This window comes from Parus major, chromosome 24 (assembly GCF_001522545.3).
Source record: "Parus major isolate Abel chromosome 24, Parus_major1.1, whole genome shotgun sequence".
In the NCBI taxonomy this organism is placed as follows: Eukaryota; Metazoa; Chordata; class Aves; order Passeriformes; family Paridae; genus Parus; species Parus major.
The window spans coordinates 5,030,969-5,049,123 of NC_031792.1; the positions used below are offsets into that span (position 1 = coordinate 5,030,969).

The 18,155-nt window shown below is 59.1% G+C and overlaps 2 protein-coding genes across 4 annotated transcripts in view; one reads left to right on the top strand and one right to left on the bottom strand.

Moving 5' to 3' along the window:
• The first annotated feature begins 44 nt into the window (after window positions 1–44).
• On the top strand, window positions 45–8,151 carry ROBO4 (roundabout guidance receptor 4). 3 transcript variants are annotated; one of them, XM_015649923.3, is made up of 19 exons: window positions 45–243; window positions 365–409; window positions 494–772; window positions 849–987; window positions 1,062–1,189; window positions 1,917–2,029; window positions 2,136–2,355; window positions 2,433–2,554; window positions 3,112–3,283; window positions 3,363–3,513; window positions 3,596–3,726; window positions 4,158–4,334; window positions 4,417–4,708; window positions 4,793–5,317; window positions 5,405–5,587; window positions 5,675–6,004; window positions 6,085–6,413; window positions 6,531–6,668; window positions 6,757–8,151. In XM_015649923.3, exons 1-19 carry the CDS (start codon window positions 180–182, stop codon window positions 6,900–6,902), a joined length of 3,684 nt encoding a protein of 1,227 aa, XP_015505409.1. In that variant the 5' UTR covers window positions 45–179; the 3' UTR covers window positions 6,903–8,151. The 3 variants fall into 3 exon arrangements, with proteins under 3 accessions (XP_015505409.1, XP_015505411.1, XP_015505410.1); XM_015649925.3 differs by having other exon boundaries at window positions 5,678–6,004; XM_015649924.3 differs by having other exon boundaries at window positions 5,408–5,587.
• Window positions 8,152–8,191: 40 nt separating this feature from the next.
• The window catches only part of ROBO3 (roundabout guidance receptor 3), a 12,431-nt gene continuing 2,467 nt past the window's right edge, over window positions 8,192–18,155 (bottom strand). Inside the window, exons 2-26 of the mRNA XM_033519658.1 lie at window positions 17,482–17,808; window positions 16,340–16,497; window positions 15,666–15,786; window positions 15,440–15,578; window positions 14,796–14,923; window positions 14,591–14,715; window positions 14,022–14,193; window positions 13,721–13,932; window positions 13,421–13,502; window positions 13,168–13,336; window positions 12,915–13,081; window positions 12,550–12,674; window positions 12,250–12,469; window positions 12,057–12,169; window positions 11,775–11,946; window positions 11,466–11,651; window positions 11,260–11,386; window positions 11,076–11,179; window positions 10,778–10,995; window positions 10,540–10,682; window positions 10,304–10,471; window positions 8,831–8,937; window positions 8,669–8,746; window positions 8,487–8,594; window positions 8,192–8,406 (exon numbers count right to left, since the gene is read on the bottom strand). Of these exons, the coding sequence (XP_033375549.1) occupies window positions 8,192–8,406; window positions 8,487–8,594; window positions 8,669–8,746; window positions 8,831–8,937; window positions 10,304–10,471; window positions 10,540–10,682; window positions 10,778–10,995; window positions 11,076–11,179; window positions 11,260–11,386; window positions 11,466–11,651; window positions 11,775–11,946; window positions 12,057–12,169; window positions 12,250–12,469; window positions 12,550–12,674; window positions 12,915–13,081; window positions 13,168–13,336; window positions 13,421–13,502; window positions 13,721–13,932; window positions 14,022–14,193; window positions 14,591–14,715; window positions 14,796–14,923; window positions 15,440–15,578; window positions 15,666–15,786; window positions 16,340–16,497; window positions 17,482–17,808 (3,884 nt within the window). The remainder of the gene's footprint in view (window positions 8,407–8,486; window positions 8,595–8,668; window positions 8,747–8,830; window positions 8,938–10,303; window positions 10,472–10,539; window positions 10,683–10,777; window positions 10,996–11,075; window positions 11,180–11,259; window positions 11,387–11,465; window positions 11,652–11,774; window positions 11,947–12,056; window positions 12,170–12,249; window positions 12,470–12,549; window positions 12,675–12,914; window positions 13,082–13,167; window positions 13,337–13,420; window positions 13,503–13,720; window positions 13,933–14,021; window positions 14,194–14,590; window positions 14,716–14,795; window positions 14,924–15,439; window positions 15,579–15,665; window positions 15,787–16,339; window positions 16,498–17,481; window positions 17,809–18,155) is intronic.

The following is an 18,155-nucleotide window of genomic DNA, read 5'->3' on the forward strand; positions in this document are numbered from 1 at the left end:
TCCCACTGCCACAGGACGGCTGAGCTGTTTGTGGCCACCGTCACCTTCCCCCCCTTCGGCATTTCCTGGCCCCCGCATCCGGCTATTGTACCCCCCCATCCGGAGCCGGATCCAGCCCCGGTGCTGGCAGGGAGGAACCGGGATTTCGGGAGGAAACGGGAAGGCTGGCCAGGGCCGGCATGGCGGGCGGCTGGGAGACAGCACTGGGCCTGGGGCTCTGCCTCGCTGCCCTGCACCACGGAGGTGAGTGCAGCCCATGGGGGCCAAAATCCACTTAACTCTTCCCTCTGCCCTACCCCGGATCTGAGACCATGCCCACTTGGGGCACCTATTGGCACTCCCCCACCTCCTTGTCACCCAACAGGCTGCCACCTCCCCAGCGTGGCCACGGCACCCCAAACTCCAGCTGGTAAGGACACCTGGTGGGTGGCTGATGCAGAAGACACCAGAAAATCCTGTTTCCCCCACCCACAATGTGCCCTCCCCACCGCAGTGCTGCGGGACAATTTCCGCCTGCAGCCAGGTGATTTGGTGACCACAACGGGGCAAGCATTGGAGCTGGATTGTGTCCCCCCCTTGGGGTACCCCGAACCCTACATTACCTGGAAGAAGGACGGGGTGACCTTGGACTTGGTAGGTGGCAGGTATGTGGTCACCAAGGGGAAGTTGCAGGTGGCATCGGCGCAACGGAGCGACTCCGGTCTCTACGTCTGTGTGGCGACCAATGCAGCAGGCAAGAGGGAGAGCCGGGGTGCCCGTGTCTCCGTGCTGGGTAAGCCAAGGGTCTCCCACGGCTGGTGGGCACATCACACCCAGCCATGGGATCATGTGCGTGATTTCCCCCGCAGAGAAGCCGAGCATTGTGCGGCACCCAAGCGACGCCGTGGCGGTGGCTGGCAGCACTGTGGAGCTGGGGTGCAGCACCCGAGGTGACCCAGCGCCACAGGTGCAGTGGCACAAGGAGCGTGGAGACCTGCCCTGGGGCAGGTAGGTGGTGGCAGGGGGGAGGTGGCCCATCCCTGGTGTGAGGATGAGGCTGATGGAGAGCTGGTGACCCACAGGCACGAGGTGGACCGGGAACACACTCTGCGCCTCTATGCCGTGACGTCTGCCGATGCCGGCGCGTACGTGTGTACAGCACAGAGCCAGCTGGGCACCGCCGCCGCCACCACCTTCCTTCACGTGGAGGGTCAGTGGTGGGACTTCCATGGCCTCCACCATCACAGGCACCCAGGGCCATCTAGGGGTTCATGCAAGGGGGTCCATCTAACAGGGTCCATCTAATGGGGTTCATCCAAGGGGGCCATTCAAGGGCAGTCTGCCCAGGGGGTCCATCCAAGGCCATCCATCATCCATCTCTCCATCCAGCTGAGTCATTTGAGGTGATCCATCAAAGAGGGCATTTCCAAAGGCAGGTCCATCTAAACACATCCATCCAACAGGATCCACCCAAGAGTTTCATCCAAGAAGGTTCATGTAAGGGGATCCATCTAAGGAAATGCATTGATTCTATCCAAGGGGATTCATTCAAGATCACCCACCTAAAGGGGATCCAGCCAACCTGGTTCCTCCAAGAGGATCCATTTAAGGGGATCTATGCAAGGTGGAAGTACATTAAAGGGGAATAGAACAAGAAATATCCATCCAAAGGGTCCACTTAAGAGGGACATATCATGGGGTGTATCATGGGATCCCACCCCATGTCCCCAGGGACAACACATCAAAGGGGGCCCATCCAAGAAGGGTCCATTCAAGACAGACCCATCAAAGGTCTGTCCAAAATAGTTCATTTGAGAAAGTCCATCCAGGTAGACACCAGGATCTCCATGTGCAGGTATCTGAGGTAGGTGTCTGGGCAGCTGCCAGGAGACCTTGGTCCTGCCTGGTGCTGCCATTCACCTTCTTCTGCCTCACAGACCGGCTGGCAACGGGCCAGCAGGAGGCTGCACCACGGGACCTGCTGGCTGTGCGGCTGCACCTGGACAACGGCACTGCACTGCCCACTGCTGCTGTCCAGCTCCGCTGGCAGGTTGGTGTGACACTCAGCTGCCCCCAGGGGAGGGGTAATGGGAATATGGGAAATGGGAATATCCCCATGTGCCACCTTAACTTGGAATTCTTCCCATCTCCCTCAGCTGCTGATGCCAGTGCCAGTGCCTGTGGGCTACGTGGTGCTGTACCGCAGCCTGCTCCCGGTCACCACCTCCTGGCTCCAGCATGACGCAGGCAGGGAGCTCAGCGCCATCATCCCTGCGCTCCGCAGGGGCTACAAGTACGAGTTCAAGGTCCGACCCTACACTGGAGGGACCCAGGGCTCAGACAGCAACAGCAGGCACCTCTGGATACCTGAGGAAGGTGTGTTGTGTGTCCCCCAGGATGGCTGGGTGGAGGATGGGGAGGTCAGCGGGGTCTCAGCATCCCTGTCCTGGCAGTGCCCAGTGCAGCGCCCCAGCGTGTCACCGTCAGCCAAGCTGAGACTGGGAACGGCACTGTGGTTGTGAGCTGGGAGCCGCCTCCTCCTGAAGCACACAATGGCGTCATCCGGGGATACCAGGTTTGGGGCAATGGGACAGGGGGCAGGGCTGGGGTCTTCTGGCCAAGGACGGTCAGTCCAAGGAGATCCATCCAAAAAGGGAGCTTGTCAAAGGCAGGGGTCTACCCAAGGGGGGAACCATCCAAGGAGTCTATCCAGTCTATCCAGTCTAACCTCCATCTCAACAAAAGGGTTCATCCAAAAGGTTCATCCAACCAGGGTGGAGGTCCATCCCAGGGCATCTGTCTAGTGGCATCCAAGGGAGTTCATCCAAAGGAGTCCAGCCTAGGGGATTCAGCCAGGGGGGTCCATCCAAAGAGGAATGCATCAATGGGGGTCCATCCAAGAAGTATTCACCCAAGGAGGTTCATCCTAGGAGCATGCAAGGGAGCATCCAAAGGGGAGTCCATCAAGGAAATTCATCTAAGGGCACCCATCCAAGTGAATCTATCCATGGGGGATCCAATGGGAGTCTGTCAAGGGATGTTCATCTGAAGGGGTCCATCCCAGGGTGTCCATCCACAGGGGGCCATCAAAGCTAATCATCTAAGGGGACACATCCTCTTGGTGTCTGCCAGGTTTGGTCAATGGGTGAGGGCTGGCAGCATCCTACCAACAGGACAGTGGACGGAGCCACCCGCCGCCTGGAAAACCTCCTCCCACACCCCGGGACCGAATTCTGTGTCCAGGTGGCAGCTTTCAACAGCGCAGGGCTGGGGGTTCCCAGCAATGCCACCTGTGGAGTCCTGGGTAGGAGATGGAGAGCAAGGCGGGGTGCAGGTGGGGGTCTGAGTGGTGACGTGAAGTGACACTGATGGAACCCTTGCAGGGCTGACAGCAGGGAGCAGCAGGGTGGTCCAGGCACTGCGGCAGCCTGCTGTCATTGCAGCCGCTGGTTCCATGCTCTGGTTGGCCTTACTTGCCCTCCTCCTCCTCCTCTGCCAGCGCCGTGCCAGCCAGGACGCCGCAGCCCGCCACAGGTGAGAGGCCATGGGGTGGGGGACACGGCAGACCCCTGGTGTGGTGGGGATTGATGCACTGACAGCACCTCTCGCCCTGCAGACTGATGGCTGGTGACTCGCCATGGCTTGGTGGTCCCTGGAAACCCAGCTGTGCCCCTCGAAACCTCAGCAGCAGCAGCAGCCTCAGCAGCCGACTCCTGGGCAGTGATGGCAGGGACCCCCACCCCTCCAGTGAGCCCCATGGGGACTGGGATCCCCACCCACTGCCATGGGAACCCCACCCCTCCAGTGAACACTAGGGTTGGGACCCCGACCTAGAGTCATAGAGCCTCCACTCTCTGCCATGGAACCCCCACCAGCACTGTGGGACCCCCATCCATCCCATGCCATGCCAACTAGGATGCCCACCCAGTTCCATGGAACCCAGACCTGCTGCAACAGGGCCCCCAGCCCAGGCCTAGGACCCTCACAGAGTGCCATGGGACCAGCAAAGAGTACCCAAGACCCCCACCCTGTGCCTGGGGGTGCTATGGGACCCTCATCTTGGTGTCCCTCATTGTTTGTCTGCAGGCAGCAAGGACTTGAGGACACCCAGAGCCAAGGACAGAGGGGACAGGGGACACATGGCCCCATGGGTGCCCTGACCTCTCTTACTCTTCCAGCTCTCTCCTTGGAGCCGCCGAGCCTTGGCCCCCCCACGCCCCCCATCCACAGCAGCCTCCATGGGGGACGCCCACCGCCCCTCGGGGACATGGGGTGCTGTGGTGGGGGGCACCCCGGGGTGCATTCCTCACCCAGCACCCCAAACCCAGCACCCTGGGAGCGTGTACGCAAGAGAGGTGGGTGTGGGGGGCACATGGGGGGACATGGGGGACACCAGGGTAATGGCCCATGGCTCTGCATCCCTCATTCCCCTCGCAGAGCTGCATCAAGTGCACAGCACCCCACTGCTCATAGCTGGCCCCAGCCACATCCCTGTCACTGGAAGTGGAGGCGAGTGGGGGACAGATTTTGGGCTGGCAGCCCGGCAGCCTCAGCAAAGGGGACACGAGGGTGACACCGCCGCTGCCATGATGAGCAGCAGGGACCCACGGCTGCCGGTCTTCAGCTCTCCAAAACCACATCGGGGCAGCGCTTCCCTGGCCTCTGGTGTAACCAGGTCACCAGTGACACCCCCGAGACCACCCCATGCCTGGCACCCACCAGTGACACGGTGAGTTTGAGTGCCCCCATCCAGATGGGTGCCCTGTAACCCAACCCTTTGCTGCAAAACCCAACATGTCCCTTGCACCTGCAGGTCCCCGGCCTCCATGTGCCCCAGGGACACATCTCTGGTCACCAGGCGTCCCAAGGACATGTCCCCAGTCACTGAGATCCCCAGGGACACATCTCCAGTCATGCGATGCCCCAGGGACACATCCCCAATCACTGAAAGCCCCCGGGGTGTGTCACTGGCCACCAGGAACCCTAGGGACATGTCCTTGGTCACTGAGCACCCCAAGGACATGTTCCTGGACAGCAGGCATCCCAAAGATGTGTTCTCAGTCACCAGGACCCCCAGGGACACGTCACCAGCCACCAGGCACCACAAGGATCCATCACCAGCAACCAAGCAGCAGAGCGACACAGTCTTGGCCACCAGGCACCCTGAGGACACCTCCCTGGTCACCAGGTGCCCCAGAGAGCCATTACCCGTGGCCAAGTGCCAGAGGGACACCTCACTGTCCACCAGGCACCCCAAGATCACGTCCCCAGCCAGCAGGCACCCAGAGGACACACCCCCAGGCACTGGGCACTGCAGGGACAAGTTCCTGGCCTCCAGGTATGCCAAGGACATGTCCCCAGCCAACGACTACCCCAGGGAGCCATCACTGGTGACCATGCACACAAGGGACATGTCCCTGTGCAGCAGGTTCCCTGAAAACATGTCACCAGCCTTGAGGCACCCCAAGGACACAGTGCCAGCCACTGGGAACCCCAGGGACACATCTCCAGCCACCAGGCACCCCAGGGACACATCCCCACTCACCAGACACCCTGAGAAGATGTCACCAGTCTCCAAGCACCACAGGGACAAGTTCTTGGGAACCAGGTATTCTAAGGACATGTCTGAGGCCACCAGGAATCCCAGGGAGCCATCACTGGTGACCATGCAGACAAGGGACATGTCCCTGTGCAGCAGGTACCCTGAAAACATCTCACCAGCCTTGAGGCAGCCCAGGAACACATCTCCAGCCACCAGGCACCCCAAGGAGACATCTCCAGCCACCAGGGACCCCAGGGACACATCTCCAGCCACCAGGGACCCCAGGGACACATCTCCAGCCACCAGGCATACTGAAGAGGTGTCTCCAGTCACTGGTCACCAGGACATGTTCTCGGGCACCAGGTACCCCAAGGACATGTCCCTGGCCACCGGGCGCCTCTCACTAGCATTCAGCGATGGGGTCCTCACACAACAGCAGGTGGCTGAGGTCCTGGAGATGGACCAGGACACCTCCTGCTGCAGGTATTCCCCATCCCCCTGGGACATTCCCATGGCTGCAGCATCCCCTGGTGCCAGCAGTACCCCCACTGTGTTCCCCACAGACCCCCGGCACCAACCACACCACGGTCCTTCTCACCACTGCACACCTACGGCTACATCTATGGGCCACCAGCCTCTGAGCTAGGTGAGGAGGAGGAGGAGGAGGAAGAAGAGGAGGAGGAGGAGCGTACAGCAACGAGGGGCTCTCCAGGAGGGTCGCTGCTGAACGGCTGGGGCTCTGTCTCAGAGGACAACTTTGCCAGCACCCGCTGCAGCTTGGTGAGCTCCTGTGACGGCTCCTTCCTCCTGGATGCCAGCTTTGCCCGGGCGCTGGCTGTGGCTGTCGATGGCCTCTACTGCAGCCTTGAGGACACCGATGGGGCCTACGGGGGTGAGTGAAGGGTCCCTGGATCCCCTCTCTGACCCTGAGCATTGTCACCTCCCCAAGGAAGACAGCTCCATCATGACACCATGGTGATGCCACCATCTCTTGTCTTCTTCCCTGCAGGTCCCTCACCACCACCCTCGCCCTTGGAGCAGATCTTCCCACCTGGAGTCCACTCCAGCACCTGGGACTGGTGGAAAGTGCTGGAGGTGCCACAGAGATCCAGGACAGAGACAGCCATGAACAGTAGCTCACAGAACGGTGTGTAGTGTCCCAGTGCCAGGGTGGTGGGCACTGCGGGTGGTGAGGTGTTGGCAGGGTGTTGGAAAATGTTTCCTTTGCTTTCCAGGTGGCCAGGGGTCAGGGATTGGCAGCCCCTGGGCCAGGGAAGATGGTGAGCTGGGGACAGGAGGGACAGGAGCGTGGCAGTCCCCAGGGAGCAGGACACAGCAAGGCCAGAGTTGCCTTGGCTCAGCTAAAATCCAACTTTATTAGGCAGTTCCCCAAACAGGGGCTCTTTACTAGGAAAAGCCACCCACGGAGGCTGGGTGGCACCAAGGTGGTGGGTGTCCCTCCTTATTCACTGTTCTTGTCCTCCTTCTTCCACAGTGTCCCCATCCCTCCTCAGCATCTCCACCCCTTCCAAAATTCTTCATTCCTCTCCAGCATCCTCATCCTCCCCAAGAGGATGAGGATGCATCCCTCTAAGTGTCTTTGTCCTTCCTCGGTGTCCTCCTCCTTCCCCAGCATCCTCATCCCCCCTAACTCTCCTTCTCTAGCCCAAGCACTGTTGTCCACCCTGTGTCCTTATCTTTCCCTAGGGTTGTTGGCTTCCTGACCATTCCCATTCCTGCTGACTATCCCCATTCCTTCCCACTGTCCTTGTGCTTTCTGACAGTTCATGTCCTTCCTCAGCATCCTTGTCCATCCTTGTCTCTCCCAAGTGTTCTTATCTTTCCCAAGCCACCTGCGTGGCCTTGTGCTCCCTCTAAATGTCCTTGTCCCTACTAATCATCCTCATTCCCAGGTTTCTCAGCCCTCCTGAGTGTCCTCATCCTTCATCAGTTGTTTTGTCCCTTGTGCCAAGTGTCCTTTTCCTTCCCCACTGTCCTCAACCCCCTGCAACCATCCTCCTTGTCCCTTACTACTGTCCATGTCCCTCCCAAGCAATCTTGTTTTTCCCAAGTGTCCTCTTCCCCCAGCAATCCTCAATCCCCTGGAAATCCTTGTCCTTCCTCCATATCCTCTTCTCTCCAGGCGTCATTGTCACCCAGCCTTCCTTGTCCCTCACCAGCACCCTCATCCATCTGCTGTGTCTTTGTCATCCCCATGTAATCTTGTCCCCCGCCAGCTGTCCCCTTCCCTTTCAATCACCTCATTTCTCCCAGACATCCTTGTCCTTTCCCAGCATCCCTGTTCCTCCCAACTGTCCTTGTTTCCAGGATCTTTGCTCCACTTAGGCATCCACCTCACCCCTCCCCAGCGCCCTCATCCCTCTTTGTCCTCATCTGTCCCAAGTGTTTCTGTCCCCAGGGTTCATGTCCTTCCCTGAGCACCTTCCTTGTCCCTCCTGAGCATCCTTGTCCCTCCCCAGGGTCTCATTCCTTGTGAATTCCTTGCCCCACCCCAAGATTCCCTGTCCCCCCTCACGCTGACGCCCACTGCCCGCGACCTCTGTGCAACCCCATTTCCATGGAGCCGCTCAGAAATTAAAGAACATCCCTCCGTGTCCCCTGTGTTCCCATCCCCGTGTCCCCAGCTCTGTCACCGACTCGCCGTCCCTTTTATCGCTTTTCCTGCGGCGGGCAGGGAATCGGGGCCCCCGGGCGGCGGCAGTGGCCGGTGCCTTCTCCGCGCTCCCCCGGGGTCCGGCTGCGCCCCGAGCCGTGCCCGCGGGAGCTGCTGGAGCCGCGGGACGAGACGCTGCCCGTGGTGGAGCAGCTGCCGGACACCTGCCCGCGGGACACGCAGGAGGGTTTGCTGTAGGGGATGACCTCATCTGCAGGGGAGGGGACAAGGTTGGGGCTCGGCAGTGACACCCGCAGCCGTTTTGTGGCGCAGCCGGTGGCTCTGGCTTACCGCCGCGGGGCGGGCGGTGCGGGACCCTGCGCTCAGCCCCGCTCGGTTCCAGCTCCGGAGTGGGACCGGGACTCTCGCCGGGCGGCGGCAGCGGCGGCGGTGGCAGCTCTGCGGCAGAGAGGGTGGAGAGGGCTGAGCTCCCCTGAGCCCCCTGAACTCCCTATTTTTGCCCTCCCACTCACCTCCCATCTGCTTTTCCCGGCGGTAGCGGCTGCATTTGGGCTTCAGGCGACTTTTGGAGATCACCCCGCGGGTTTTCCCTGGGGAGGCGGGGATGGCAGCGTCAGCTCCCCCCAGCAGCCACTGAGGCTCCCACGCACCCAAAGTGGCCCCTCGGGGCTCACCTGTGCCAGGAGGGCAGCGGGCTCGGGGTGGGTGGCCCTCGCTGGCATCCGGAGTCACCGAGGGGCTGGGTGCCTGTGGGGGGGTGCTGACGCCGGGGGGGTGTCTCCTGGCAAAGAGGGGTGTGGAGTAAAGGCAGGGTGGGGGAAGTGGGATGGGGGCTCAGTGGCCACCACAGTGCCGGCACAAGTCCTCTAGAGCTGTGCAGAGCCGGAAGAAGCCGTGGGCTATTGTCAGAGCTGGACGGCACTGATGTAGGTGGGCTGAAGCATCACGGCTGGATAGAAGTGTCACAGCTGGATCACAGCCACACAGCTGGGGTGGCAAAGGGGAGCTGGATGGTACAGCTAGGGTCGAGGACCACAGGTCTGACAAGGTTGTGAAAGCATGGCTGGCCTGCAATGGCACATCTGGAGCACAGCTGGATAGGGGCTGCTCGGCTGGATTACAGCCACACATCTGGATTGCAGCAGCACAGCTGGATCACCACACATCTGGATTGCAGGCACACTGGCAGATTGCAGCTGTACAGCTAAATCCACATGGCTAAGATCATGGCACAACTGAATTGCAAGCGTGCAGCTTGATTGCAGCTGCACAGCTGGGTCATAGCACAGCTGGATTGCAGCCATGGAGCTTGGCTGCAGCTGCACAGCTGGAGTGCAGTGACATGCCAGCATTGTGATGGCACAGGTGGATCGTGGCAGAGCTGGATCACGACAGCACAGCTGTGTGATGGTGGCCCACCTGTCTCATGCAGCTGTATTGCAATGCCCCAGTCAGCCCACAACGTCATGGATGTGTCATGACAGCATGGCCAGAGCACAGCTGGAGAGCAGGGGTGCATGGTGACACCATGGATGGATCATAAAGAGATGGCTGGATCATGGTAGGACATCCAGACCCCAATGGTAAGGTCAGACCGTGGTGGCACAGCAGGACCAGATCACGATAGCGTGGCTGGATTGTGATGGGACAGCCAGGCCATGGTGGGACATCCAGAGCCTGGTCCAGAGTCCAGTGGCAAGGCCAGACTATGGTGGAACAGTGGAACTGGATCATGAAAGCATGACTGGGTATGACATCCAGACCTCAGTGGGACATCTGGACCTCAGATGACATGTCTGGACCTCAGTGGCATGGCTGGACTATGACAGCACAGGTGACACATCTGGACCATGACAGCACGGCACAGCCAAAAAGTGACAAAATGGCTGAGTTGTGATGGAACATCTGGACCGTGGTGAGGCATCTTGACCCCAAAAGAACACCTGGACCCCAATGAGACACCTGAGACCCTAATGACACAGCTGGATCATGATGGCATGGCAGGGCTGGGTAGTGACAACATGGCTGAATCACAATGGAACGCCCAGGCCATGGTGGGACATCTGGACCTTGATGGGACATCTGGACCCCAATGGGACATCCAGACCCCAATGGCACGGCCATACCAAGCAAGGCCCATCTCCTACCAGGACAGGAGGGAGCTATCGAAGTCGCGGAGGCGAGGGATGTCCTCCGTGGTGCGAGGCGATGGTGTCAGCGTGGCGGTGGAACGGCAGCCGGACGAGGTGGTGGGTGAGGATGCAGCAGTGGCACAGGGCACGTCCTCACCACGGTACCACACCTCCATCCCCAACCTGCAGGGTGGAGACCACAGAGTAGGTGCTGGGAGCAGCATGCCCAGCCCCCAAGCCCCCATACTCACCCTCCAGCTGCATCTTCCTCTTCATCTTCTTCTTCCTCCTCCTTCTCCTCCTCCTGGGCACACTGGCTGAGCTCACTGGCTGAGGGTGGTGGGGGCAGCAGCTCTGTCCAGCTCACCACCGGTGGTTTCACTGCTTGCCCCAGCTTTGCTTTGGCCCCTGTGCCAAGGAGGGATGCTGGGGGGGCTGTGGGGAGGGCACCGCACCACGAGCACCCACATGTGCCCCCACCCATCCGACCACCCTACCGTGCTCAGCCCGGCCACGGGGCACCTGGGAGGCTGCAGCATCCATTGGCTGGGAACTCCCCCCAAGGTAGGAGGTCCCATACTGTGAGAAGGGACGGGGGAATGTGCAGAGCTCCTCACTGTCAACGTCGATGGTGCTGTAAACCGGCCCCTCGCCAGCCCCCGCTCCGAACTGCTCCGTCTGGGCGATGTACCGAGTGATGCCGGCATCTGCAGAGGGTGAGCAGCATCATCAGGGCTGATCATGATCCCCTCAATCAGAGCCACCCAGCCCCATGCTGACCCCTCACCATTGTAGTATCTCTCAGTGGTCCCCAAACAACCGGCAGCACCGGCTGTGCTGCCACCACGCCACGCATCCACCAGCCACGGGTAACCACCAGTGGCAGCTGCCCTGCAAGAGGATGGGGTGAAGGAATGCTGGTGGGCAGCCCTGGGGCTCCTGGGGAGGGCAGGGGATGCCAGGGGCGTTACCTGGGGTTGCTGCGCACTGGAGCCGGGAAGGCAACTGTGGAAAGAGATGGGGGTGAGGGCAGCGAGAGGCCGTACTGGGACCCCGCAGCACTTAGGGGCTTACCGGTGGGTGTGTAGGCAAAGGATGCTGTAAAGAGAAGGACAGTGGGTGGCTTATGGGTGAGGGGTGAGGGGTGAGGGGTCCCAGGGGTAGCACCCCCCTGTACCGGTGAAGTGGCTGAGCTCCTTCTTCCTCCGGCGGCGGCTGTAGAGCCAAGCAGCAAAGGCAGCGAGAATGACCCAGCAAGCACCACCAACGCCGGCAATGAAGGCTGGCTGCCTGGCTACCTCTGCTAAATGCTCAGCCAAGCTGGTCCCGCCCGCTGGCCTCACATCTCGCTCCACCAAGGGGGCTGCAAGTGACACGGGAAAGAGGGACACACCGGCGGGGTGCCAAGGAGCCATCCCCAGCACTGCAGTGGGTGACCCCACCCTGCCCCACCCATGGGAGGAAGTTGTGACGATGAGGAACTCACCGATGTGGATGGGGACAGGGGCACTGCGGGCGCCCACACCAGCACTGGTGGCAGCGGCAACTTCAGCACGGTAAGGGACACCCGGGACGAGTCCCTGCAGCACTGTCGCCAGCACCGTCCCCTCCACGCTCTGGTTGATGTGGAAGCGGCTCTCATTGCCCAAGCACCAAATCTGGTGGGGACCAGGAGGAAAAAATGGGGACCACCCATAAGGACGCCATGACAGGGTGTCATGAGTGGACAGAGTGGACCTGCCACGTCCCTGCTGCTGTCCACACTTACCCGGTAATCACGGATGACACCATTCTGCTCTGCCAGAGGGGGTGGCTGCCACGAGATGCGGACACTGGTACCGTTCCCAGCCACACTGACAGCTCGTGGCGGGGCGCTGGGGGCTGCCAGTGGAGGACACATGGGGTATCACCGCCAGGCTGTCCCCAGAGACCCACACTATCCCCTCCATCCCTGCACTCACCCGCTTCGGGGGTGCGCAAAGCTCGCACAGCACTGTCAGGACCATGGAGGTGTTGAAAATAGGGTCGAACCTTAACCTCGTAGTCCTGGCCCCGGAGCAGCTCAGTGAGCAGGGCCCCCCGCTCCCCTGGTGCCCACACCATCCGTGCCTCCTCCCAGCGCCCGCCGCGCTGCCGGTACAGCACCCGGTAGCCCTGAAGGAATGGTGCCTGGTGCTCCACCTGAGGACCCGAGGGAAGGGTGGGATGGGGGGATGATCAACACTGAGAGCCCTGTAGCAGAAGGGAGGCTCAGCACTCACGGTCCAGGAGAGGTGGACGGTGCCCAGCGGCAGCACCACAGGTTCCTTCAGGTGCACAGCAACTTGTGCCAGCTCCTGCTGCACCTGCTCAGGATCCAGCCCTTGCTGCATGGGGTTGGCATCTGCTGGAAACATGAGAGGGTGGAGGGTCCATGCATATCTCCACTGGTGTCACCAAGTGAAGGAGCCATGGTGACAGCACATACCCATGGCAGGTCCATGGGAAACTCCATTGGCATCACGGGGCAAGGATGGACCCAAAGATTTTGGGTGCACAGACACCTCCACTGGTGTCACCAAGTGGAGATGGACCCAAGGGTGGGGGGTTTGTGGGCACCTCCACTGATGTCACTGCTGGGTCTCACCTTGGGTGCGCACAGGCTCTGAGATGCCGCTGGGGTCACTGAGCCCGTAGGCATTGACCGCCCGCACCAAGAACAGGTAGACAGTGTCAGGGACAAGGCCGGTCACTGTGTGGGTCTCACCCTCCACATCGGCTGCCACTGTCTGCCACGGGCCACCCGCTGCCTGGCTGCCAGGGGACAGGGGTGACTCGTGACAGGGTGGTATCAGGCCACCACATCATCCCTGCAGCCAGAGAAGAGGCTTGTGTGATACCTGAAAGCCTCCACTATGTAAGAGGTGACATCGGTGGCACCACTGTCCTTGCTCCCTTTCCAGCTCAGGGTGACACTGCTTTTGGTAACGTTGGTGACCACAGGGGTGGAGGGTGGCCCAGGGAGGAGACCGGGTGCAGGGGAAGGCAGGGAGAGGTCGGATTCATCACCTGCAGGGAGATGCATGGAGGTCTGGGGTGGCTTTGTTCCCAGTGCCATGGTGTTCCCGCTGCAGTGGCATCTCCATGACCCACCTTGTACCTCCAAGGAGATGCCCCAGCGTGTCTCGCCCGCTGGGCTGGTGGCCACGCACTCGTAGAGCCCGGAGTCTTTCACCTGCAGGGGGAAGAGCTCCTGCCCCATCACCCTGAGCACCCATCACCTCGGCACCCCCCGCCCTGAGCACCCCCCACGCTTTGTACCCACCACCCCGAGCCACAGCACTGCTTGTACCACCACCGTGAGCATCCATCTCCCTTTGCTCCACCCCTCGCAGCCACCGCCCCCTCCCTCCCTGCGGTATCCCACGGGTGCCCCTGCCGGGGCCGGCTCACCCGGAGGCCGGTGATCTGCAGGGTGCCGTTCTCCAGCAGGCTGGCACGGGGCTGGGCACCTACCAGGGCACTGCCATCCTTCAGCCACCCCACGCTGCCCGGGGGGCCACGGCCCCCCTCTCCGCACGGCAGCCGCACTGTGGCCCCCACTGGCAGCACTGTCTGGTTAGTGGGAAGCAGGCTGATCACCCCTGGGTGGAGCTCAGTGGGTGCTACAGGGAGAAAAGTGGGAAATTCTCATGGTGAGGTGGGTGTCACTCACGCACTGAACGTGTCAGCTCTCCACTGGCCCTGGACTTACCCCCTGTCACCTCCAGGCCTGCCCTGGCCAGGACACTGCCGGCCACGCTGATAGCCTGGCACAGGTAGTGGCCACCATCACTGGGCTGGACGTTGACGATGGTCAAAGCACCACTGGAGCTCACCCAAACACGGCCCAAAGGGATTGGGGGCTGGCCCGGGAACAGCAGGGTCTGAGAGGGAGTGGGATTAGTGAGGGGATGAGGGAAGGGGAGGATGAGAAGCAGGGGTTGAGATGAGGGTTAGGGATGGGAGTGGGAATGAGACTGGGGACAGGGATGAGGATGGGGATGGGATGGGATGAAATATGATGGGGACTGTGATGGGGAAAGGAATGGGGACAGGGATGTAATAGGGACTCTGGTGGGATGGTGATGAGGACAGGTAGGGAAGAGGATTGGTCCTGGTGTGAGGTTGAGATGGGATGGAGATGAGATGGGGACGGGGTGGGAATTGGGATGGAGATTATGATGATAATGGGGACAAGATGGAATGGAAATGGTGATGGGATTGGGACGAGGATGGGGCTATGATTTGGCCTGGGGTCAAAAATGAGGGAAGGAGACAGACCTGGCTCCCCTCCTTCTGCCAAAAGACAGCGGGTGGTGGGTTGCCCTTGCTCTGGCACTGGAAAGTCACACTCTGGCCAGGGGTGACAGTTTGGTCATGGGGTCCGATGACAAGCTGGGGGGGCACTGCAGCAGTGTGGGGAGAGACAAGGGCTTGTCTGGGCACCCCACCAGCACCCAAGGGGGCTCCCCAGGGTCCCCCTTACCATGCACAGTGAGGGTGCCCGATGCCTCTGACCTGCCCACGCTGTTATCAGCCACGCAGGTGTAGGTGCCTTCATCCTCCACCTGCAGCCGGCTGATCCGCAGGGTGTTGTCTGGCAGCACCTCCCACCTGGGGGGAACCCCAAGAAGCTCTGGCACCAGCAGTGTGCTGGGGCACCAGGGAGGTGTAAGGTGCCATGGGGTTGGGATGTGGTGAGGATGGAGGATGTGGGATCCTACAGGAATGTGGGATGTGATGGGTACAGTGGAAATCTGGGCTGCAGGAACATGGGAGATGCGATGGGGATGTGAAATGTGAGGGAAATGTGGAATGTGATTGGGATTTGGGATGTGATGAGAATGTGGGATGCAAAGAAGATGCAGGATGCAATGAGGATTAGAGATGCAAAGGGGGATGTGGAATGTGACGGAGTTGAGACACAATGGGAATGTGGAATGCAATAGGGATGCAGGATGTGCTGGGGGTGAAGGATGCTCCAGGGTTATGGGATGCAATTACTTGATGTCATGAGGATGTCAGGTGCTCCAAGCACACCAGGCTGGCACACACTGATGCCTCCCAGCTGCACCACAGAACCCTGGCTGGCCTTGGCATCCCTGAGCCACCCCCCTCACCCCTACTCACCTTCCCTGTGGCATTTCACCCTCCTCCTTGCGCCAGCGTGCCGCCGGCTGCGGATCCCCTACCGCCTCGCAGGCAAACTCCGCCGTCCCCTCCACCAGCACCACCTGGTTCTGGGGCCTCTTGCCAAATGCTGGGCGCTCTGCAGGGTGGCCATCAGTCTCACCAGGATAGCACCCACCTCCCCAGAAATTGGGTGTCACACCCCAAAAATTAAATCTCCACGTACCAAAGACGACCAGCTCGGCCGGCTCGCTGTCCCTCTCCCCCACCACGTTGGTGGCCACGCAGACATAGACGCCAGCATCGCTCTTGTGAGTGCTGGCCACCATCAGCTTCCCACCACGGATCTGCAGGAGGCAGAGCTCATCCCACATCCCCATCATATTCCACATCCAAACTGTATCCCACATTCACACTGTATCCTGCATCCTCACCACATCCCATATCCCCACTGCATCCTACCCCCCACTGCATCCCGTATCTCCATGACATCCCACATCCTCATTGCATACATGCACACATCACATCTCCCACCCCCTTCATATTCTGCATCACCACTACACCCTCCATCTCCATTGCATCTCATATCCCACTGCATCCCAAATCCTCATTGCATCTCTCACCCTGACTGCATTCTGCATCCCCATCACACCCTGTATCCTCATTGCACCTCACATCCCCATTGCACCCACACTGTCATCACATCCCATCCTTCCATTGCATCCCAAATCTCTGATGCATCCCATATCCCTATCCCATCCCACATCCCCATCACATTCCAGATCCTCACTGAATCCTTCATCCTCGCTGCACCCACATCCACATCACACCCCCATCCCCATCGCATGCCGTACCCCTACAGCATTCCCCATCTCCCGTGCATCCAGCCCCACCCCTCACCGTCAGCCGCTCATCCTTGTCGCTGACCCGGACTCCGTTTTTCTTCCACGAGACGCTGGGCTCGGGGTGCCCTCGGGGTGGGACACACTCCAGCACTGCCGGTTCTCCCGCGGCCACCACCACATCCCCCGGGGGCTGCCGAAAATCGTCCCGCAGCACTGCGGGGACACCGCGGCCTCAGCTCCCCAACCCCGCACCCCCGGGCTGCAACAGCACCTGGGGCAGCCTCTGGGTTGGCTTTAACATATTTGAATTAATCTTCATTGATTTGAGTTGATTTGACTAGATTGCATTTGTTCTCATTTATTTCCATGTTTCAAATTCACTTCTTTTCATTTCTTATATGAAAGAAATGAAGACAAGTGAACCGTGTTTTCACTTGTTTTCACTCGTTTTCAGTAATTTTCACTTCTTTTATGTCCAATTATTTTCAGTTTTTTCATAATTTCTCTTCACTAATTTGCACTTATTTTATTTTTTCATTGATTTTCACTTACTTTCAGATATTTTCACTTTTATTATTTAATTTATCTTTTTTCCATTTCTTAATTTATTTTCTGTTATTTATATGCATTTTCTCTCATTTCAGTAATTTTCACTTCTTTTCATTTATTTCCAATTATTTTCAGTTTTTTCATAATTTCTCTTCACTCATTTGCACTTTATTTTTTCATTGATTGTCACTTACTTTCCATTATTTTCACTTTATTTAATCTTTTTCTGTGTTTTAATTTTTTTCTGCTATTTACATTCATTTTCACTTACTTTCTCACTTTTATTTTCATTTATTTTCACTTGTTTCCTTTTTTAATTTGTTTCCACTTAGTTTCATTCTTTCTCAATATTTCTCACTTCTTTGAATTTATTTTCACTTGTTTTCTTTTTTAATTTGTTTCCACTTAGTTTCGTTAATTTTCAATAATTCTCACTTTTTTGAATTTATTTTCATTTCTTTTCACTTTACTTATTTCTATTTTCCCCTTATTTTCATTTATTTCCTTCTCTTCCCTTGGCAGCAGAGGCTTGGGAATGTGAAAGCTGGTGGAGGAGCCACTGGAGCAGGCTGGGCTCAGGGATGATACCAGATTTTCATGATACAAATTTTCACCCCCTTAAATCCTCCCAGCCCTCTCAGGACTCACCAGCCACCTCCAGGGAAGCATTCCGGCTGGTGGCCTCGCCCAGGTAATTCCTGGCCACGCAGACATAAACCCCCTCGTCGGGCTTTCCCCTCCTCCCGTGCAGGATCCGGAGGAAGAAGAGGGATCCCCCCGGGAGGAGGGTGCGGTGCGAGCGGGGATCCTCCCGGTCCGTCTCCACCCGCTCCCCGTCCTTGTACCACTCCACCTCCGGGGCCGGGCGCCCCTCGGCCTTGCAGCTCAGCGTGGCCGGTTCTCCCTTGGAGACCAGGACGTCCGTGGGGTGCTCCACGATGCGGGGAGCCGTGTCCTCCAGCTGGCCGTGGGAGCCTGAAGGAAAATCAGCAGGGATGGGGATGGGGGGCTGAGCATCCTTGGATTGTGCGGTGCTTTCCTGGTTCCGCACCTGCTTTGCTTGGAAGGCAGGAGGTGAGAGGTGAAGTGTGGCCAGGTCCCAGCCCAGTGTATCCCAGGGTGGGTGCCCTGGGGAGGGAGCAGCACCACAGAGCCACAGAACCAGAGAGCCACAGAACCACAGAATCACAGAACCACGGAATCACAGGATCACAGAACCACAGAGCCACAGAACTACAGAGCCACAGAGCCACGGGATCACAGAACCACAGAGCCACAGAACCACAGAGCCACAGAACCACAGAACCACAGAGCCACAGAAC

Excerpts from the sequence above, each read along its gene's own strand:
- ROBO4 (XM_015649923.3), top strand. The coding sequence starts at position 180 with ATGGCGGGCGGCTGGGAGACAGCACTGGGCCTGGGGCTCTGCCTCGCT. Across the intron at positions 6,005-6,084 it reads CAGGACACCTCCTGCTGCAG|ACCCCCGGCACCAACCACAC; the intron begins GTATTCCCCATC and ends TGTTCCCCACAG. Across the intron at positions 6,669-6,756 it reads GAACAGTAGCTCACAGAACG|GTGGCCAGGGGTCAGGGATT; the intron begins GTGTGTAGTGTC and ends TTTGCTTTCCAG.